Source organism: Pleurodeles waltl, chromosome 7 (assembly GCF_031143425.1).
Source record: "Pleurodeles waltl isolate 20211129_DDA chromosome 7, aPleWal1.hap1.20221129, whole genome shotgun sequence".
NCBI lineage: Eukaryota > Metazoa > Chordata > Amphibia > Caudata > Salamandridae > Pleurodeles > Pleurodeles waltl.
The window spans coordinates 1,061,065,080-1,061,088,147 of NC_090446.1; the positions used below are offsets into that span (position 1 = coordinate 1,061,065,080).

At 48.9% G+C, this 23,068-nt stretch overlaps 1 protein-coding gene across 1 annotated transcript in view; it reads right to left on the reverse strand.

The window, feature by feature from the left end:
• SUZ12 (SUZ12 polycomb repressive complex 2 subunit) overlaps nucleotides 1-23,068 on the reverse strand; it is a 628,949-nt gene that overhangs the window by 234,854 nt on the left and 371,027 nt on the right. Inside the window, exon 11 of the mRNA XM_069199996.1 lies at nucleotides 3,470-3,561. Coding sequence (XP_069056097.1) covers nucleotides 3,470-3,561 — 92 coding nt within the window. The remainder of the gene's footprint in view (nucleotides 1-3,469; nucleotides 3,562-23,068) is intronic.

Here is a 23,068-nt window from a genome sequence, read left to right on the forward strand (position 1 = left end):
GGCGTCGGGTTCGCACTGTTAGTCTATGAGAGATCTCGGGATCTCTTCAGCGCTGCAGGCAGGCAAGGGGGGGATTCCTCGGGGAAACCTCCTCTTGGGCAAGGGAGAGGGACTCCTGGGGGTCACTTCTCCAGTGAAAGTCCGGTCCTTCAGGTCCTGGGGGCTGCGGGTGCAGGGTCTCTCCCAGGCGTCGGGACTTTAGGTTCAAAGAGTCGCGGTCAGGGGAAGCCTCGGGATTCCCTCTGCAGGCGGCGCTGTGGGGGCTCAGGGGGGACAGGTTTTGGTACTCACAGTATCAGAGTAGTCCTGGGGTCCCTCCTGAGGTGTTGGATCGCCACCAGCCGAGTCGGGGTCGCCGGGTGCAGTGTTGCAAGTCTCACGCTTCTTGCGGGGAGCTTGCAGGGTTCTTTAAAGCTGCTGGAAACAAAGTTGCAGCTTTTCTTGGAGCAGGTCCGCTGTCCTCGGGAGTTTCTTGTCTTTTCGAAGCAGGGGCAGTCCTCAGAGGATGTCGAGGTCGCTGGTCCCTTCGGAAGGCGTCGCTGGAGCAGGATCTTTGGAAGGCAGGAGACAGGCCGGTGAGTTTCTGGAGCCAAGGCAGTTGTCGTCTTCTGGTCTTCCGCTGCAGGGGTTTTCAGCTGGGCAGTCCTTCTTCTTGTTGCAGGAATCTAATTTTCTAGGGTTCAGGGTAGCCCTTAAATACTAAATTTAAGGGCGTGTTTAGGTCTGGGGGGTTAGTAGCCAATGGCTACTAGCCCTGAGGGTGGGTACACCCTCTTTGTGCCTCCTCCCAAGGGGAGGGGGACACAATCCTAACCCTATTGGGGGAATCCTCCATCTGCAAGATGGAGGATTTCTAAAAGTTAGAGTCACCTCAGCTCAGGACACCTTAGGGGCTGTCCTGACTGGCCAGTGACTCCTCCTTGTTTTTCTCATTATTTTCTCCGGCCTTGCCGCCAAAAGTGGGGCCTGGCCGGAGGGGGCGGGCAACTCCACTAGCTGGAGTGTCCTGCTGGGTTGGCACAAAGGAGGTGAGCCTTTGAGGCTCACCGCCAGGTGTGACAATTCCTGCCTGGGGGAGGTGTTAGCATCTCCACCCAGTGCAGGCTTTGTTACTGGCCTCAGAGTGACAAAGGCACTCTCCCCATGGGGCCAGCAACATGTCTCGGTTTGTGGCAGGCTGCTAAAACTAGTCAGCCTACACAGATAGTCGGTTAAGTTTCAGGGGGCACCTCTAAGGTGCCCTCTGTGGTGTATTTTACAATAAAATGTACACTGGCATCAGTGTGCAGTTATTGTGCTGAGAAGTTTGATACCAAACTTCCCAGTTTTCAGTGTAGCCATTATGGTGCTGTGGAGTTCGTGTAAAACAGACTCCCAGACCATATACTCTTATGGCTACCCTGCACTTACAATGTCTAAGGTTTTGCTTAGACACTGTAGGGGCACAGTGCTCATGCACTGGTACCCTCACCTATGGTATAGTGCACCCTGCCTTAGGGCTGTAAGGCCTGCTAGAGGGGTGTCTTACCTATACTGCATAGGCAGTGAGAGGCTGGCATGGCACCCTGAGGGGAGTGCCATGTCGACTTACTCATTTTGTTCTCACCAGCACACACAGGCTTGTAAGCAGTGTGTCTGTGCTGAGTGAGGGGTCTCTAGGGTGGCATAATACATGCTACAGCCCTTAGAGACCTTCCCTGGCATCAGGGCCCTTGGTACCAGAGGTACCAGTTACAAGGGACTTATCTGAATGCCAGGGTGTGCCAATTGTGGAAACAATGGTACATTTTAGGTGAAAGAACACTGGTGCTGGGGCCTGGTTAGCAGGGTCCTAGCACACTTCTCAGTCAAGTCAGCATCAGTATCAGGCAAAAAGTGGGGGGTAACTGCAACAGGGAGCCATTTCTTTACAACTACTATGAGTGTGATCAATACTGCCTGGAACTACTCAGCGAAAGGGCCCGGGAACTTACTCCCAACCGAGACTTCAAAGTGACCAGTGGTGGGCGACAAGGGCTTCAAGGAGTGCTGCCTCAGTACCTTGTGGTTCATGGAGTGGTAGTCCTGAAGTCGGGGTCAGACTCCAAACACCAAAGGCAAAACAGATGGAGGCTTGTCAGATACCGGTCTATGACAGGAACACAGGGGTTAAGCCTTACCCTTTTTTATGGTGATATATCACACTGGGGGGGAAAAAGTCTCAAAAAAGGCTTTTACAAAATCGAAAAAAGTCAGTCAAAAACTGCCTGGAAATAGCTCTCTCCGGATCTGCACTGACTGGTGCAGAAGGAAAATAACTCATGTCAGCGCTCTAGGGTGGTGCCTATATAGGTAATGTTCACATCACTTCCGGCGTGACGACACCAACGTGGAACCAAATGATGCCACCTACCAGCACACTGAGGTACTGCTCTTAGAGTTTCTGGATCTAGTTTGATGCCTGGGGATTAATCTAAGGTAAGAAATCTGAGGCTAGGTAGAGTCTCTATCAGACTAGCTTATTGCACTCCCCACATCTGCATATGTACTACTGATGCCATGGCAGTGAAAAGAAAAGTTTACTTAACTGTAACAACAGTTTTGAAGCCTGAGGTATTTTCTGGATTCACATGCTGTGTGATATTCCACCATCTAGTGGTTGATCCAGAGCTGTCCCTATGGTTCACTTTTGGGACTTGACCACAAGGTGTAAAGTGCCAGCTTTAACTGACATCGAAATCAACCAACAAAGCCCCATGTTGGCTTCTCTTAAGTGTCATTTGTTGCTTCACTCCTTTTTGCATAACCACGCCCCTTTGTGTATAGGTTGGTGAGTCACATGTATATCCAGAAAAGTCTTTAGGCTGCACAATGATTGTTACAGGCAGTCGTTTCCTTTTCCAGGGTGGAAATATGCAATATGCCTACTTAATACTCAATAGGCAGATTGTTTTGCAGAACCTTGCAAAAGGAAAATGTGCAATGCAACCCCTTAGTACTCAGGTAGAATAACAATTTGCACATCCATTCACAAACCAGTCATTGAGCACACTGAACATTCTGGTTTGTGAAAGGATGTTCATACTTCCAACCCAGAGTTCCTAAATAAAGTCATATGTTGCACAATGTGAAATAAGAGAGCTCTTTAATCAGCTTTCATTAAAGGGAGCACATACAACGAACTGAAAGGATAGTGGATGAATGCAGTTTAAAACTGAACACAACAATTCCCACTTAAAGAACCACAGCTCTTTAGGCATTGTCGCCAAAAGATCTACAATTCAAGATAAAATCCCTCCTTTCTCTTTACATCCCACAGAATGCAAGGTCTAGGTAGTAAAGATGGCAAGAGAAAAAATTACGTAACGCGTTCTAAAAGTAAAAAAAAAAAAAAAAAGGTTTAGATTGCTCAAAGCCAACAAAGAGAGGAAAGGTTTAACTACTAAGCAAAGCACTTGTGTGCTTTATATCAGTTTGTAGATCACAATACCTGGTAAAATATCCGACACTTTAGTCGAGGTTCATTTGAAAATTCTCTTTCTTTTCTTGTTTGTAGTTCTGTTGACAGCGGTTCTTTCACAGCTGTAACGAAAATAATTGCTAGGTTAAGGGCACATTTTAGCTTGTCATGTTCACTTGAATGAACTGTTAGTTGCTCAAAGGCGATTCAAAAGTCAAGTTTTAACAAATTCTAGTAAATAACCTCCTTGGTGCAAAGTAGAAACGTCTCTTCCTACACTGAATGCGAACTTTAAAATTCTAGGTAGCAATGTCAGAAGTTTTTATTTTTTGTTTTATGTCTTTTATTCATAAATAGGAAATTCCCCCATAGCTCAGAATTATTCTCCACCTTACTATTTCGAATAAATCAAAATATTGTCATGGGAAAGTAAAATATTGTGTCGCACATAAAACACCGAAAACATCATGAGCTAGCAAAATGATGCAGACCAAATCTAATAAAAAACGCTGGTTACTTGGAAAATACCTTCCATGACAAAGTTATTCAACTACATTGAATCAGGATGAAGCATGATTTGAAGATGTGAAGAGTTCAAATTTCGTTTTAACACAAATGTAACCTCATTGAATAGTAAAGGCATCTTATATATTGGGCAGGGCCAAAAACCAATCCAAAGCAGCACACTGCTGAAGGATCATCAAATTCACATAATCTCCAAAAGCGACATGCTTTCTTCATGATCAATATAAATGGCAATCAATCTGAAAATACTACTTGTTCAGTCACATCAAGGACAATATCCTTGAACAGCTTGCACTTGCCCTACCTTGGCCCTTTACAAAGAACCTACATAGTAGAGGCACTGTATCGGAATTAACATAGGATACCACTAATTTGAAAAGCTTAGTACTTTTAATTTCAAGTTCAATTTAGGCAATGTACTAGAGTTATTTTAAATTGGTTATGGTCATCGGGGTTAGGTTAATTCTAGTATAACTTAATTTGAAAGTTTAAAACATGATAGGTGTTACATTAAGATTATCTAATTAAGTTAGTGTTTGGGGGACCCTCAGATTTATGCTAATCTTACTTTATTTGATGTAATTAAAATGTGAGGAAAAATATATTTACAGTGAGCATTAGGGGCAGGTTTAGGTGGTAATCTTTAAATATGTTTAAAATATAGGTTTACAGTGAATCTTTATTTGAATTTAAAAAAAAAAAAAAAAAAACAAGATCAACAGTCTTTTAGGAGAACAATTAAAACAAGAACATCAGGTTTAAAGGCTTCCTTCCGACACAGGAGGCAATGCTTATATCTTACTTGACAGGTGTTCTGATTAGAGAGAATTAGTGGTGTTTAATTTCTGCCTTTGCAGGAGGTATAATCGTGATAAGTGTCTCTATATTTATAGGCCCCAACTAGGTCAGGGTTGAGACATTGATGAGAAGGCATAAGGGGAAAAGATACCATTATCATCAAAACTAGGAGTCACACTGTTAAGACTATGCACAGCATGTAGGCTAGATCTTTAAGGATGTTGGGACAGAAAAGTCCTCTGCATAGTAAAGACTTGTACCCCTGCCCTGAGTGCCCAACTGTACTGTGGTCTGGATCTCCAATGTTGATTTTTTTTTTGTCATAGGCGAACCCATATCATCTATGAGCACCATGACATAGGCTTATCTGATGGATTAAGGTCTGCTGGACCTGGAGTGGGGTGCCCAAAGTGCTACCCTCATAGTGGTGAAAGGATACCATGTCCCCAAGAGTTGAGCAGCATGAGCATGGTGGTGGCAGCATACTGTGTAGTGATCAGTAGTAAATATGACCTTTTTACCTTGTGTAACTGCAGCTAGGCCTACAGGCTCACTCACCTTTTAGAAGTTTTGGTGATGTGTGAGGCTCACTCACATTTGAGAAGTTTTGGTGATGTGTGCGTAACTGATCCTTGGGCATCATCAGGTAGACATGGAGTGCTGAATAGTCCAGGAGTAGGTATTCTATTGGTTGTATGCGTGCCTGGGAAGCATACAGTCCAAGGCTGATGCAGTACATGCGTGGTAGGTACATGTGCGGGGTGTATGTATGCCTGAGTGGAACAAATTACATGAGATGTAGTGCAGTGCATAGGAGAATAAAGTATGAGTTGAGTGTTTGTGTGGAGTACAATACATGAAGGGTGAAGTGTTGTGCAGCGCACATAGTGAGTGCATCTGCTGGTGGTGGGTGTGTTTGTAAAGAGCAAACACTGGTTAAATATAGAAAAGCTTTAGTGCGGAATAGTGCACGGTGCCTGTGCCAGATGCATGTGAGGATACATGCCTCCCCCACAAAACCCCACCCCGGAGGTGCGTTCTGTTGAATTACTGTGGGCTGGGTGAGGACACTGGAGGGAGGGAAGAGAGTTCATGTACATCTTAAAAAGACTGCTCTTTGATTCAGCAGGGAATCACAAGGAAGGGATCTGAACACATAACGAAGGGAGATGGGGCTGATAGGAGAATCATACAGAGCAGGGCTGGGGGGTCTGGTGTTGACACTTTGATGCAGATTTCACTGTGGCTATCATCCACGTGTAAACTCTGGTAACTCATGAATTATTTTGTGGACAATCAGCTTTGGAGCCTGCAGTAGCAGACCTCTTTCGTGAAGCAAGATAAAAGTGCCCACTTCAAAAAGAAGCAGAACCCAAACATAAAACTTCAAAGACCTAGACCCTAATTTCATTTTGGTGTCTAGAAAAGAAATATAAGAAGGGGAGGTTCAGCCTCTAAAAACGTGTCATCTGCCAAGCAGCCAGACAGGCTGTGTGAGAAGAGGAAGCTCTACAAGGTCTGATGGATAAGGGGACACAAACAAACCAGGGAGATCAAGACCACCAGCCCTGGAGCACCATCACCAACCTGCAGTCAAGACAAGTGTGCCTTGTGAGGAAGAGGCAGCACTTGATGACCTGTGTGTACATTATTGATTTTTTTTATTTTTTATTATTTTTTATTAAAAACCCATTTACCTAGACCAAATTTCATATCATGGCTTAAAGCCCTAAATTCAACCTTTGTTTAAGAAATGTCATTGCAGCAGGTTTTAACACCTTAACATACAACTGTAAACATGTTATATTCAGTTGAAATAGTGGAATGCATTATGTAATATACTTGATTTGGAAAATAATTGTATAGAGGTCTCTGAATTTAAGAGACTTGCAAAAAGGATGCTATCCTCTCCATAAATATTTCCCTCAAGTCCTTCACTTATTTAGGGTAGAATTATATAGTTATCTTCACAACAGTTTCACAGTAGTTAGTCCATTTTGGACATATTAAATACTCTGCTCCTCCAACATATGTTTGAGTTACCTGTCTCTCACTGGTGAAGTCCGATCTATGTATAGGACCACCTCAGAAGCAGTTTTTAAGAGACTCCCATACCAGCTACCCTCTATTTCCCTAAACCGTACCTTTGTCTCCATAATTGGCACAACCCTGGCACTCAGGTAAGTCCCTTGTAACTGGTACCCCTGGTACCAAGGGAAAGGGCTGCAGCATGTCTTATGCTACCCTAGGGATGCCTTACTCAGCACATGCACACTGCTTTACAGCTTGCGTGTTCTGGTGGGGAGAAAATGACTAAGTTGCCATGGCACTCCCCTCAGAGTGCCATGCCAACCTCACACTGCCTGTGGCATAGGTAAGTCACCCCTCTAGCAGGCCTTACAGCCCTAAGGCAGGGTGCACTGTACCACAGGTGAGGGCATATGAGCATGAGCACTATGCCCCTAAGCAAAACCTTAGACATTGTAAGTGCAGGGTAGCCATAAGAGTATATGGTCTGGGAGTTTGTCAAACACGAATTCCACAGCACCATAATGGCTACACTGAAAACTGGGAAGTTTGGTATCAAACCTCTCAGCACAATAAATGCACACTGATGCCAGTGTGCACTTTATTGTAACATACAACCAGAGGGCATCTTAGAGATGCCCCCTGAAAACATACGCGACTTCCAGTGTGGGCTGACTAGTTTTACCAGCCTGCCACACACCAGACATGTTGCTGGCCACATGGGGAGAGTGCCTGTGTCACTCTGTGGCCAGGAACAAAGCCTGTACTGGGTGGAGGTGCTTCTCACCTCCCCCTGCAGGAACTGTAACACCTGACGGTGAACCTCAAAGTCTCACCCGCCTTTGTTACAGCACCACAGGGCATCCCAGCTAGTGGAGATGCCCACCCCTCCGGCCACTGCCCCCACTTTTGGCGACAAGGCTGGAGGAGTGTAAAGAAATGGCTCCCTGTTGCAGTTACCCCCCACTTTTTGCCTGATACTGACTTGACTGAGAAGTGTGCTGGGACCCTGCTAACCAGGCCCCAGCACCAGTGTTCTTTCACCTAAAATGTACCATTGTCTCCACAATTGGCACAACCCTGGCACCCAGGTAAGACCCTTGTAACTGGTACCCCTTGTACCAAGGGCCCTGATGCCAGGGAAGGTCTCCAAGGGCTGCAGCATGTCTTATGCCACCCTAGGGACCCCTCACTCAGCACAGACACACTGCTTGCCAGCTTGTGTGTGCTGGTGGGGATAACAAGACTAAGTCGACATGGCACTCCCCTCAGGGTGCCATGCCAACCTCACACTACCTATGGCATAGGTAAGTCACCCCTCTAACATGCCTTACAGCCCTAAGGCAGGGTGCACTATTCCACAGGTGAGGGCATAGGTGCATGAGCACTATGCCCCTACAGTGTCTAAGCAAAACCTTAGACATTGTAAGTGCAGGGTAGCCATAAGAGTATATGGTCTGGGAGGCTGTCATGCACGAACTCCACAGCTCCATAATGGCTACACTGAATACTGGGAAGTTTAGTATCAAACTTCTCAGAATAATAAACCCACACTGATGCCAGTGTTGGATTTATTAAAAAATGCACACAGAGGGCATCATAGAGATGTCCCCTGTATTTTACCCAATTGTTCAGTGCAGGACTGACTGGTCTGTGCCAGCCTGCTGCTGAGAGATGAGTTTCTGACCCCATGCGGTGAGAGCCTTTGTGCTCTCTGAGGACAGAAACAAAGCCTGCTCTTTGTGGAGGTGCTTCACACCTCCCCCTGCAGGAACTGTAACACCTAGCAGTGAGCTTCAAAGGCTCAAGCTTCGTGTTACAATGCCCCAGGGCACTCCAGCTAGTGGAGATGCCCGCCCCCTGGACACAGCCCCCACTTTTGGCGGCAAGTCCAGGAGAAATAATGAGAATAACAAGGAGGAGTCACTGGCCAGTCAGGACAGCCTCTAAGGTGTTCTGAGCTGAAGTGACTAACTTTTAGAAATCCTCCATCTTGCAGATGGAGGATTCCCCCAATAGGGATAGGAATGTGACCCCCTCCCCTTGGGAAGAGGGGCAAAGAGGGTGTACCCACCCTCAGGGCTAGTAGCCATTGGCTACTAACCACCCAGACCTAAACACGCCCTTAAATTTAGTATTTAAGGGCTCCCCTGAACCTAGGAAATCAGATTCCTGCAACTTACCGAAGAAGAAGACTACTGAGCTGAAAACCCCTGCAGAAGAAGAAAGAAGACACCAACTGCTTTGGCCCAGTCCTACCGGCCTGTCTCCTGCCTTCTAATGAAACCTGCTCCAGCAACGCTTTCTCAAGGACCAGCGACCTCTGAATCCTCAGAGGACTGCCCTGCTTCAAGAGGAACAAGAAACTCCCGAGGACAGTGGACCTGCTCCAAAAAGACTGCAACTTTGTTACAGAGGAGCAGATTTAAAGACCCCTGCAATCCCCGCAAGAAGCGCGAGACTTGCAACACTGCACCCGGCGATCCCGACTCGACTGGTGGAGAAAAAACACCGCAGGGAGGACTCTCCGGCGACTCCGAGACTGTGAGTAACCAAAGTTGTCCCCCCTGAGCCCCCACAGCGACTCCTACAGAGGGAATCCCGAGGCTCCCCCTGACCACGACTGCATGACTCTAAAATCCCGACGGCTGGAAAAGACCCTGCACCCGCAGCCCCCAGCACCTGAAGGATCGGAACTTCAGTGCAGGAGTGACCCCCAGGAGGCCCTCTCCCAAGTGGTGGCTACCCCGAGGAGCCCCCCCCTTTGCCTGCACCGCTGAAGAGACCCCTTGGTCTCCCATTGATTTACATTGCGAACCTGACGCTTATTTGCACACTGCACCCGGCCGCCCCCGCGCTGCTGAGGGTGTACTTTCTGTGTGGACTTGTGTCCCCCCCGGTGCCCTACAAAACCCCCATGGTCTGCCCTCCGAAGACGCGGGTACTTACCTGCTGGCAGACTGGAACCGGGGAACCCCCTTCTCTCCATTGAAGCCTATGCGTTTTGGGCACCACTTTGAAATCTGCACCTGACCGGCCCTGAGCTGCTGGTGTGGTGACTTTGGGGTTGCTCTGAACCCCCAACGGTGGGCTACCTTGGACCCCAATCTTAACCCCGTAGGTGGTTTACTTACCTGCAAAAACTAACATTACTTTACCTCCCCCAGGAACTGTGAAAATTGCACTGTGTCCACTTTTAAAACAGCTTATTGTGTTTTATGTAAAAAGTATATATGCTACTGTGATTATTCAAAGTTCCTAAAGTACTTACCTGCAATACCTTTCAAATGAGATATTACATGTTGAATGTGAACGTGTGGTTCTTAAAATAAACTAAGAAAATACATTTTTCTATAACAAAACCTATTGGCCTGGAATTGTCTCAGAGTGTGTGTTCCTTATTTATTGCCTGTGTGTATGTACAACAAATGCTTAACACTACTCCTTTGATAAGCCTACTGCTCGACCACACTACCACAAAATAGAGCATTAGTATTATCTCTTTTTGCCACTATCTTACCTCTAAGGGGAACCCTTGGACTCTGTGCATACTATTCCTTACTTTGAAATAGTGCATACAGAGCCAACTTCCTACAAGGAGATAACGAGAAAAACAAAGAGGAGTCCCCCCCCCCAGTCAGGACAGCCCCTAAGGTGTCCTGAGCTGAGGCGAGACTTACTTTTAGAAATCCTCCATCTTGTAGAAGGAGGATTCCCCCAATAGGATTAGGGATGTGCCCCCCTCCCCACAGGGAGGAGGCACAAAGAGGGTGTAGCCACCCTCAAGGACAGTGGCCATTGGCTACTGCCCTCCCAAATTCAGTATTTAGGGGCTCCCAGAACAGAGCAAGATAGATTCCTGCAACCTAAAGAAGAAGAAGAAGGACTGCTGACCTGAAGCCCTGCAGTAAAGACGGAGACAACAACTGATTTGGCCCCAGCCCCACCGGCCTGTCTCCCTACTTTGACGAAAACTGCAACAGCGACGCATCCAACAGGGACCAGCCTCAGAGGACTGCCCTGCACCCAAAGGACTAAGAAACTCCCATGAACAGCAGCTCTGTTCAACCATCTGCAACTTTCTGCAACAAAGAAGCAACTTTAAAGACCACACGTTTCCTGCCGGAAGCATGAGACTTTCCACTCTGCACCCGATGCCCCTGGCTCGACCTGTGGAAAATTAACTCTACAGGGAGGACTCCCCGGCGACTGCGAGCCCGTGAGAAGGCAGAGTTGACCCCCCTGGTCCCCCACAGCGATGCCTACAGAGGAAATCCAGAGGCTCCCCCTGATCGCGATTGCCTGCTTCAAGGAACCCGACACCTGGAACACGCACTGCACCCGCAGCCCCCAGGACCTGAAGGAACCGAACTCCAGTGCAGGAGCGACCCCCAGACGCCCCTCTGCCTAGCCCAGGTAGTGGCTACCCCGAGGAGCCCTCCCCGCATCGCTGAAGAGACCCCCGGGTCTCCCCATTGATTCCTATAGGAAACCCAATGACTGTTTGCACGGTGCACCCGGCCGCCCCTGTGCAGCTGAGGGTGTACTTTCTGTGCCTGCTTGTGTCCCCCCCCCCCCCCCACCCCCCCCCCCCCCGATGCCCTACAAAACCCCCATGGTCTGCCCTCCGAGGACGCAGGTATTTACCTACTGGCAGACTAGAACCGGGGCACCCCTATTTCCATTGAAGCCTATGTGTTTTGGGCACCACTTCGACCTCTGCACCTGACCGGCCCTGAGCTGCTGGTGTGGTAACTTTGGGATTGCCTTGAACCCCCAACGGTGGGCTACCTTGGACCCAACTTTGAACCCTGTAAGTGTTTTACTTACCTGTGAACTTAACATTTACTTACCTCCCCCAGGAACTGTTGATTTTTGCAGTGTCCACTTTTAAAATAGCTTATTGCCATTTTTGTCAGAACTGTACATGCTATTGTGATTATTGAAAGTTCCTAGAATACCTGTGTGAAATACCTTTCATTTGAAGTAATACTTGTAAATCTTGAACCTGTGGTTCTTAAAATAAACTAAGAAAAGTTATTTTTCTATATAAAAACCTATTGGCCTGGAGTAAGTCTTTGAGTGTGTGTTCCTCATTTATTGCCTGTGTGTGTACAACAAATGCTTAACACTACCCTCTGATAAGCCTACTGCTCGACCACACTACCACAAAATAGAGCATTAGAATTATCTTTTTGCCACTATCTTACCTCTAAGGGGAACCCTTGGACTCTGTGCACACTATTTCTTACTTTGAAATAGTACATACAGAGCCAACTTCCTACACAATGCATTTCCATAACCTCACACTTTACTGATATCACCAATGAGACTATTGGTTACCTCACTGGTGAGATAATATGACCTTGTCACTGACATTGATGCCATGCATAAGTTTGTTACTCACTGATGTTGCAGTAAATATGAAGAACTGAATAATAAACACCTTGTACTACCCAGTAATATTAAAAGTTACACAAGATATCTGGGGGTCACGCAATCTATGGAAGCATCGCATTTCATGTCTAAAAATAGGCTACACTAGTAAAGCTAACAGTTGTTGGATTCTAAATCAGACACATGTGTGATTATTTGCTTGTCTTTTCACGTTTGATACTGGAGTTCTTGCTTTCTGATTATATGTTTCATCATCACTATGTCCTTATTAAGCTTGCGCTTTATTGGGATTCATCCCATGGGATAAGCGGAAGCAAAATTTCATCAATTTTAATTCTTTGGCAACAAAAGTCTGACACTGATATTATATTAATAGCCATACTGTCATTTGTGTTTGTAGTGCAGATTTATACAGGATTGATTTGTCTTTATTCTACTCACTATAATGTACATTGAATGATTAGGAACAAGTTACTTAATGTGTAGTGACCGTTCTGGTCAACACCTGCAAATTTATTACCTTTTGAATCTCTTAGGCACCAGAGTGGAGCAGGCTTCCTCCTGCAGCTCCCTGAACATGACATCACGGAGGCATATAGAACAACATTAGGCATGTTGGCAAGTGTTCTTTTTGTCCCACATCCTTGAAGGCAGAATTGAGACTAGCAAATGAAAAGGAATGCAGTGCAGAAAAACTTGTTCAGCCTACTGCTGAACAGGCAAGCCCTACTGTTCAGATATGGACGGTATTAATGCTGGTGAGGTATGGGCAAATATATTAGGTATCCATTAGAAATATCATTAGAATGAATTTGTTCTTTTGATAAATGGTTCTATCTGTAGATTTCTCACCCCAAATCAATATTTTGACTCAAAACAGTACTCCCAAGAATATGGCTTTGAGGAGCTGACCAAACACTGAAGTCTTACAACACAGGTTTGGCAAAATGGCCATCCACGTAGGGTTAAGAGTCTAGACACAAATGCCAGGCAAAGGTATTGACTGAAGCCCAGGTCACAGCCCAGCAGACACCACACGGTAATGCTAAAAAGGTCTTTGCCATTTTGGAATGGGCCCTTATGTCAACAGGCAGCTCAGTCTTGGCAAGGGCATGTCTGATTTTGATGGAGAGGTTTATACAGCGGGAAACAATCTGCTTCTGTACTGCTGTGCATTCTTGGCACTAGTGTTGTCAAGGAAAAGCTGATGTTCTCAATTCTTTTCAAAGTAGAAACAGAGTTATGCCCAAATCCAGATGGAGCAGCCATTTGATCCTTCTTGGAATGATGCAAAAGAGGGTGGAACAATAACAGAGCATAAATAAGCACAGAGCATAAATAAGCACAGAACAGAGTAGCAAGCCCATCCCTACTTAAGGCAGTGGAGAGGACAGAGGTTTCTTTGATTAGTTTAAGCAAATAGATTTGCTATGGCATCAGAATCCAGGCAGTAATGTATGGTAAATGTAGCTGCACCGGAGGTCAGGTTCTCCAATGCCTGGGGGCTGTAGGTGCAGTGGTCTTTTAGGCGTCTGATATCTTCACCTGGAGTTTTGCAGTCGGGTGGGGGGGCCTCGGGATTCCCCTCTGCAGGCGTCATCGTGGAGGGGTGGAGAGATCAACCCAGGGTGGGCACCTGCTCACAATCGCCTGGGGGAGTCTCTAGCTGGTTGGAACACCTGGTCACTGGCCTCAGGCGTTGGGTGCAGGGTGGTCAGGGCTCACGGATCCTGGGAGGCTCTGGAGTCCTTTGGTTGTACTTTCTTCTTGGACAGGGCAGCTGTCCACTGGAGTTCATGGTCCTTTAGTGTGCAGGGCCGTCCTCTGGAGCTTGACAGAGGTCACTGGTCCCACAGGATGCGTCACCCTCATTTTGAAGGTTCTTTGAAGCAGGAGACAGACCGGTAAGGCTGGGGCCAAGTCAGTTTGTGTCTTCCTCCTTCTCTGCTGCGGGTTCAGCTTAGCGGTTCTTCTTTCTTGTCAGGTGCCCAGGAATATGGTGGGCTGGGTTCAGTGAGGCCCTTAAATCCTGGATTTAGGGTAGGCCCTTAAATCCTGGATTTAGGGTAGGCCCTTAAATCCTGGATTTAGGGTAGGCCCTTAAATCCTGGATTTAGGGGCATTTCAGGGGTCAGAGGGCAGTAGCAATGGCTACTGTCACCAAGGGTGGATACATCCTTTTTGTGAGCACAAACCTAACCCTATTGGTCCCGGTCCTCCAAACCAAGAGGATTCTGCAGGGAGGGGGTCACCTCAGCTCTGGACAACTTAGGGGGTGGTCCTAGCTGGGGTGGTCACTCCTCCCTGTTTTCCCCAATTTTCCAGCTGGATTTGCTGCCAAAAGTGGTACTTTGTCCAGGGGGCAGGCAACTCCACTAGCTGGAGTGTAACCAGAGGCCTGAGCCTTTGAGGCTCACCACCAGGTCTTACAGTTCCTGCAAGGGGGAGGGGGAGGGGAGGTGTGACCCAAGATAGGTTTTGTTTCCAACCACAGAGAGCACAAAGGCTCTCACCCCATGTGGTCAGAAACTCGTCTGAAAGTGGTAGGATGGCACAGACCGGTCTGTCCTACACTAGCAGTTTGGCTAACATCTCTAAGATGCCCACTGGGTGCATTTCTCAAAAAATCCCACACTGGCATCAGTGGGGGAGGGGGGATTACTGTGCTGAGAAGTTTGATACCAAACTTACCAGACTTCAGTGAAGCCATTATGGAGCTGTGGAGTTTGTAATGACAAACTCCAGGACCATATACTCAATATGGCTACACTGCACTTGCAATGCCTAAGAGTGGACTTAAAACCTGCAGGGGTATATTGCTCATGCAACTATGCCCTCACCTGTGGTATAGTGCACCCTGCCTTAGGGCTGTAAGGCCTGCTAGAGAAGGGACTTACCTATGCCACAGGCAGTGGTTTGTGGGCATAGCACGCTGAGAAGGGTGCCATGTTGACTTTGCCTTTTCCTCCCCACTAGCACTCACAAGCTGCAAGGGCAGTGTACATGTGCTTGGTGGGGGTCCCCCAAGGTGGCTTAATACATGCTGCAGCCCTTGGGGACTTTTCCTAGTCACAGGGCCCTTGATACCACAGGTACCTTTTACAAGGACTTTACTGTGCGCCATGGGTGTGAAAGTTGTGAAAACAAAGGTACAGATTTTGGAAAAGAACACTGGTGCTGGGGCCTGGTTAGCAGGATTCCAGCACACTTTTAATCAGGCAAAAAGTAAGGAGGAGGGGTAACCAGGTCAACAGTGGCACTTTCCTACACCCACCACTGAACAACAGATGCCACTGCTCAATGAAATAGATATGCTGACTCTAACAACCTCCATCAGTAACAGTCTTGACGACCCCATAGCCAAAGCAGAAATCGGGGAAGCCATCACAAAATTGAGACCGCAGAATACTATGCTAAATTTTGAGACATACTGCTGCCTCAGCTCCATGGTCTCTACAAAGAGGCTCTGGAGTGGGACACCTTCATGACTTAGATCAGGCCACTATGCAGTACTTCCTAAGTCCAAGCCGCCCTCCATATCCTGCGCAGACTATCTGCCAATATTGCTAATAGTGAAATTTAAATCTACACCAACATACTAGCCACTCATCTAAAGACAGTTCTACGTCACCTGATTCATCCCGATCAACGTTGTTTCATGCCAACCCGCAGCACTAGACATATGCTGCGAAGGCTACATGTCGCTCTGGCACATAGGCACACGCTCCGCTCCCCACTGGCCCTTTTATTAATCGATTTAAAAAAAGCATTCCACAGAGTGGACTGGGGCTACCTGGACCTCGTCCTTCGGAAAGCAGGCCTGGGGCGCCCATTTTGACACATGTACCAACTATTATACTAAACACTGACAGCCCGTGTCCTAGTAAATGGGATGCTTTCAGAGGTCTTTCCCATTGTGAGGGGCACAAGGCAGGGCCGGCCCCTGTCCCATCTCCTCTTTGCCCTAGCCACAGAACCATTCATGCAAAATGATTTGCCGAGAGCCTTCCTAGAAGGCTGGCAATGGGCAGGAGGAGAGGAGGACTACATTGCGCTTTATGCCGATGATGTGCTGTTCTACCTGTCGCAGTCAGGGGCGAGCGGACCCAGGTGTCTCCAACTGCTGCGCATATTTGGAGAGGCCTCTGGATGAACTACAAGAGATCTCTCCTGGTCCCGTTTTTGGGGTCCCGTGACCTAGTCGACTGGCAATCGCACATTCCCATCCGACGTTTAAGCTTTACTTACCTCAGCATGAAAGTGGCACTTGACTGACTTGGTCCCTCCACCTTGCCCCTCTTAACAGCAGAGTGAAAGTGGACCTGGGAAAATGGCAGATACTGCCACTAAACATTATGGGCGGCATAGCACTCTATAAAATGCTCATTCTGCCCGCTTCCTCTAAATCCTTCGAAATCTTCACCTCCAGCTCTCTCGCCACTGGTTCCAGGAGAGGAACGCAATGGCTTGCTCCTTGATATGGCAAAGGCAGAAGTGCCTACCTTGGGAACCCTGCCAGTGCAGCACATATACGATGATGGTCTAGCTATGTCTTATCTGTATTCCTATTACCTAGCCACTCGGCTACTCACCGTTAATGAATGGCTTAATGGGGGATGGGATGACCCAGCCTACTACCTAAAACTCTCCGCAATGGGGTTCTCCCATCTTACTGATATGCTCTATGGAAGTCTCATCCCCAGGACCACACCAGAAGTCACCAGCCAGGTCCTGCATGGTTGGCAGGCGGCTCAGACTGGCAGGATGGTGGGGCTGGTTCACTCAGCATACCCCCCCCATGCCAGGGAAGTTGCAAACCGGGAGGGCCTTTCGCGATGGGATGCCATAGGCTTCACGGTGGTAGGAGATGTTTGGGAGGGCACACACATGACGTCTTTTCAAAAACTCCAAGAAACATATGCACTGATCCGGACAGTTTCACAAGTTTTTACAACTGAGACAAGTACTCAGAGCACATGTTAGAAATCACACCCTTATGCCTGAATTTAGCCCTATGGAGGCCAAGGTAATGATGGGGGCTCTGTGAGACAGCTGATTTCACAGATTGACAGTTCCCTTGCATTGAACTCCTCTCCCTCTCTCCAAACCCTACAGTCTCACTGGGAAACCTGGGCCGGCCCACTAGACGATGAGGACTGGCAGTACACACTGATGGCGCCACAAGTCATTGCAATCTCTGCCAGACTGCAAACGGTGCAAATGTACTACCTAGATTGTGCCTATCTAACCCTAGCTAGGCTTTATCGCACCGGGATCAGGCCGAACCCTCAATGAAACAGATGTCGCTACTCACCGGCTGACTTTATCCATGTAGCTTGGTCCTGCTCCAATATTCAGAGATACTGGAAACAAATCCTAAATGAACTCTCCACTGTTGAACCTCACCATGGAACCCTCTCCCAAAATGGTCCTGCTGGGGCTGATGGAGGGCATTGGAGGCTCCAGAGCGATTCAAACACTTCTGGGCACAGCCTTGTTTATACCGAAGAGAGACATTGCCGGAAGATGAGCTTCCAAGTCCCTCCCTTCCCTCTCCTCCCCCCAAGGTACATCAAGCAAGAGGGTGTGTGGGTAAATACAAGATCTGGGCTGCATGAACAAAACTACTTTATTTGGTCCATGTATCAAATGGGTCTGTTAACCAATAAATGTGCACTTGAATGCGATATTGAAATATGCTGCCCTGCAGCTGACACGCTGTTATATATACAAATCAATAAAGTTGGTTATCAAAAAAAAAAAAAAGGGCCTGGACCATAAACAATTGGTTTGATCTGCAGAAGTTGTGTCCTATTGAGGTAGAATTTCAAAACTCTCCTCACATCCAGGGAATTAAGAGATCATTCACCTGGAGTAGAGGGATTCTGAAACAATGTTGACAGTGATGGTTTGATTAACATGAAAATCTGAGATAACCTTAGGGAGACATTTTGGGTGCGTTCTCATAACCACTTTGCTAGAATTGAAGACTGTGTATGGTTAGTAAGAACAAAGTGCTTGGATCTTGCTTACCCTGCAAACTCATGTTATTGCTACATGGAAAGCTGTCTTCCAAGAGAGGTGCTGCAGGGAGGCTTTGTGAATAGGCTCAAAGGGATCCAGCATAAGACGAGAGGAGTACAATGTTAAGCTCCCAGGGAGGTGAAGGACGCCTAATGGGAGGGAAAACCTTTTTCAAACCTTCTAGAAAATCCTTAATGATGGGGATTTAAAAAAAAAAAAAAGAGGTTTGTGAAGGACATTTTCTGTAGCCAGGTCAACCTTTATAGAGGAGAATTGCAAGACAAATTTAGACAGATGGGGTAAGTATGGAAGAATGTCATCTTCCTGGCAAGATGTAGGGTGAGCGTTCTTAGAGGAACACCAAATGCAAAATCTCTTCCACTTGAAGGCATGTGCGGAACGCATTGAAGGCCATCTAGCCTCTTTTAGGATCTAAAAGCAGTCCTGTGGCAGATTCAAATGCCCGTACTGTACTAGCTCAGGAGCCATTCCACCAAAATCAATGAGGAGAGATTTGGGTAAAGCATCTGGCCTCCAAACTTCGTTTGACGGTCTCTTTTACATGGCAGCTAGCAATGTGGATGGATGGGCCTGTGAAGGAAGTCCGTGAACCACCATTGATGTGGCCACTCCAGAGCTATCAGTATCAACTTGGCTCTCGAATGGGATAGCTTGATGAGGACTGATGGAATCAAGGGAATTGTTGGAAAAGCAAAAAGAAATTTGTCGATCCATAGGACATTCCCCAGCATCCCTCGTTGGTAGTATCTTGAGGCAAAGCTTGTGCATTTTTTGTTTTCTGCGGTGGCAAACAGGTCAATGACCGGTGTGCCGCACAGATGAAAGATGTTGTGAACAACAACGTCATTCAAGACCCACTTGTGGTTTTCTTACAGAATCCTGCTGAGTCTGCCTGCTAATTTTGTACACCTGGGAGGTGAGTTGCAGTGATCATTAGATCCCTGGATGTGATTAATTTCCAGATTGCCTGTACCTCGTGTGATAGAGTTCTGGATCTCGCACCTCCCTGCTTGTTGAGGTAGTACACGGTGGCCACTGTCAGTCTGAACAAGCAGGAATTTGGGAATGAACAACAGGCTTTTCGCGCTAGATGGACTGCGTTCAAATCAAATCATTAACATTTATAAAGCGCTCTACTCACCCGTGCGGGTCTCAAGGCGCTAGGGGGAGGGGGTTACTGCTGCTCGAAGAGCCAGGTCTGGAGAAGTCTCCGGAATGCAGAGTGGTCCTGGGTGGTCCTGAGGATGGTGGGGAGGGTGTTCCAAGTCTTGGCCGCCGGATGCGAGGGACGGCGGCGAGAGCGAGGCTGGTGGAGCGGAGAAGACGGGTGGGAGAGTAGAAGCTGAGGCGACGGTTGAGGTATTCTGGTCCCTTGTTGTGGAGGGCTTTGTGTGCGTGGGTGAGGATACGGAAGGTGATCCTTTTGCTGACGGGAAGCCAGTGCAGGTGTCTCAGGTGTGCGGAGATATGGTTGTTGCAGGGTATGTTGAGGATGAGGCGGGCGGAGGCGTTTTGAATTCGTTGCAGACGTTTCTGGAGTTTAGCGGTGGTTCCAGCGTAAAGGGTGTTGCCGTAGTCCAGGCGGCTCGTGACGAGGGCGTGGGTCACGGTGTTTCTGGTGTCGGTGGGGATCCAGCGGAAGATCTTTCGGAGCATGCGGAGGGTGAGGAAGCAGGAGGATGATACGGCGTTGACTTGTTTGGTCATGGTAAGAAGAGGGTCCAAGATGAAGCAGAGGTTGCGTGCATGGTCTGAGGGGGTCGGTGCGGTGCCCAGGGCTGTGGGCCACCAGGAGTCGTCCCATGCGGTCGGGGTGTTACCGAGGATGAGGACTTCGGTTTTGTCTGAGTTCAGTTTCCGACGGCCGAGTTTCATCCAATCTCCAACGTCCTTCATTCCATCTTGCAGGTTGGTCTTGGCGCTGGTGGGGTCCTTGGTGAGGGAAAGTATCAGTTGAGTGTCGTCGGCGTAGGAGGTGATGATGATGCTGTGTTTGCGTACGATGTCGGCGAGGGGGCTCATGTAGACATTGAAGAGTGTCGGGCTGAGCGAGGAGCCTTGTGGGACGCCACAAATGATCTTGGTGGGGTCTGAGCGAAAAGGTGGAAGGTAGACTCTTTGGGAGCAGTTGGAGAGGAAGGAAGCGATCCAGTCCAGGGCCTGGCCTTGGATCCCGGTGGAGCGGAGGCGGGTTATTAGGGTGCGGTGACAGACGGTGTCGAAGGCAGCCGAGAGGTCGAGGAGGATGAGGGCGACTGTTTCTCCGCTGTCCATCAGGGTTCTGATGTCGTCTGTGACTGAGAGGAGGGCGGTTTCTGTGCTGTGGTTGGCTCGGAATCCAGACTGAGAGGGGTCGAGAAGGTTGTTGTCTTCAAGGAAGTTGGTAAGCTGCTTGTTGACGTCTTCTCTATGACTTTGGCAGGGAAGGGGAGGAGCGAGATGGGGCAGAAGTTCTTCAGGTCGCTTGGGTCAGCCGTAGGTTTCTTCAGTAGGGCGTTGACTTCAGCGTGTTTCCAGCTCTCGGGGAAGGTAGCAGACGAAAACGAGGTGTTGATGATGGTCTGGAGGTGCGGGGCGATGATGTTGTCGGCTTTATTGAAGATGAAGTGTGGGCAGGGGTCCGAGGGGGCACCGGAGTGGATGGAGTTCATGGTGGCTTTGGTCTCTTCTGTGTTGATGTGGGTCCAGGCGTTGCGGGTGATGGCTGGGGGTGTGGGTTCTGTGGTGGTCGGCTGGGTCTGGTGTCCGAAGCTGTCGTGTAGGTCAGTAATCTTACGATGGAAGAAGGTGGCGAGGGAGTTGCAAAGGTCTTGTGAGGGCGTGATGGCGTTGGAGAGCTCTTTTACGATGTTGAAGAGGTCTCTGCTGTTATGGCTGTTTTTGTCCAGTCTGTCTGTGAAGAAATTCCCTTTGGCTGCGCGGATCAGGTGATGGTGTTCGCGGGTAGCGTTCTTGAGGGCAGTCATGTTGTCTGCGGTGTGGTCCTAACGCCAGGCTTTCTCGAGGATGCAACAAGTTTTCTTTGATACCTTAAGGGTGTCAGAGAACCAGAGAGGTTTTTTGGTGTTGGATTGTCTTGGAGGGCGCCTGAGGGGAGTGAGGTTGTCTGCACAGTTGGTGATCCAGTTCGTGAGGCTCAGGGCTGCGTCGTTGGGGTCGGCGGAGAAGGTGGGTTGGTTGTCGATGAGAGTGGAGAGAAGCTGTTCTTCGGGGATTTTGTTCCACTGTCGACGTGGGATGGGTTGTGTGTGGAGGTGGCTAGTCTCGCGTCGGAAGGTGAAGTGGACACATCTGTGGTCGGTCCAGTGTAGAGCGGAGGCGTGGCTGAAGGATACGTGTTTGCTGGCGGAGAAGATGGGGTCGAGCGTGTGTCCAGCGATGTGGGTGGGGGTATTCAGCAGTTGCTTGAGGCCGAGGTTGTCGAGGTTGTCGAGCAGGGCGGTGGTGTTGGGGTCGTTGTTCTGTTCCAGATGGAAGTTGAGGTCGCCGAGGAGGATGTAGTCCGGCGGGGCGAGGGAGTGCGGGGAAATGAAGTCTGTGATGGAGTCGCTGAAGAGGGCGCGCGGTCCGGGGGGACGGTAGATGAGGGATCCTCTGAGGGTGGTCCTGGGGTCTGTGCGGATCTGGAAGTGCAGGTGTTCGGCAGCGAGGGGGGTGTCTTCGGTGGAGGTGGTGACGTTGATGGAGTCTTTGTAGACGATGGCGATTCCTCCTCCTACTTGGTTGGTGCGGTCTTTCCTGGAAATCTTGTAGCCTTCGGGGATGGCTATGGCGATGTCGGGGGCCGAGGTGGCGTTCATCCAGGTCTCAGTGATGAAGGCGACGTCTGGTGCGGTGGAGTCCAGGAGGTCCCAGAGTTCAATGGCGTGCTTGTGGACGGATCGTGCGTTGATCAGGATGCATTTGAGGTGGTCGTGGTGGAAGGTAAGTTTGCAGGTGTGACATGCAAAGGGTCCGTGGGTACGTTTCGGGTTGGCTTGGAAGCAGGTGCTGGAACGCCCTGGGGTTGAGGGCGTGGAGGGTGATGGGGTCGTAGCGGTGCAGCGGGGTTTGGGAGTGCTGAGGGCCAGGGGTCGTGGCGCTGGGCGCAGACGGGCTTGCCTTTGGCGCGCCAGCGGCACGATCGCCCGCCATAAGAGGGAGAAGGGGGGGGGGGGGGGGGAGGTTTGGGGTCAGCTGGGGGCGGGAGTGGGGCGACGAATGGGAGCTGGGGGGGGCGGGGGCGTGCAGGAGGTGGCAGCGGGAAAGCGGAGGGAGGGGGGACAGGTAGAGGGGAGAAAAGATGGGGGAGGGGGTTAAGGGTGGCGGGGAGTTTAGGAAGAAAGTTAGGAAGATAGGGGAGGGGGGGTTACAGAGGTGGAGGTGAGTGAGGGTGAGAGATAGAAGATAGGGGGTTACAGAGGTGGAGGTGAGTGAGGGTGAGAGATAGAAGGGTAAAAGGATAGGAAGATAGGGGGGGTTACAGAGGAGGTGGCGAGTGAGGGAGAAAGATAGAAAGATAGGTAGATCGGGGCGTTACAGAGGGGGTGGCGAGTGAGGGAGAAAGATAGAAAGATAGGTAGATAGGGGCGTTACAGAGGGGGTGGCAAAGTGAGGGAGGTCAGAGAGACGAGTCAGGAGCAGGAGGGCAGACGCGGGAAGATCCAAGAAGAAGGTGAAAGAAGAAGAGGAGCAGAAGAGAAGAGCAGAAGAGAGAAGATCACAGAAGAAGGTAAAGAAGAAGAGGAGCGGAAGATCAGAAGAGAGAAGATCACCGAAGAAGGTAAAGAAGAAGAGGAGCAGAAGAGCAGAAGAGAGAAGATCACAGAAGAAGGTAAAGAAGAAGAGGAGCGACGA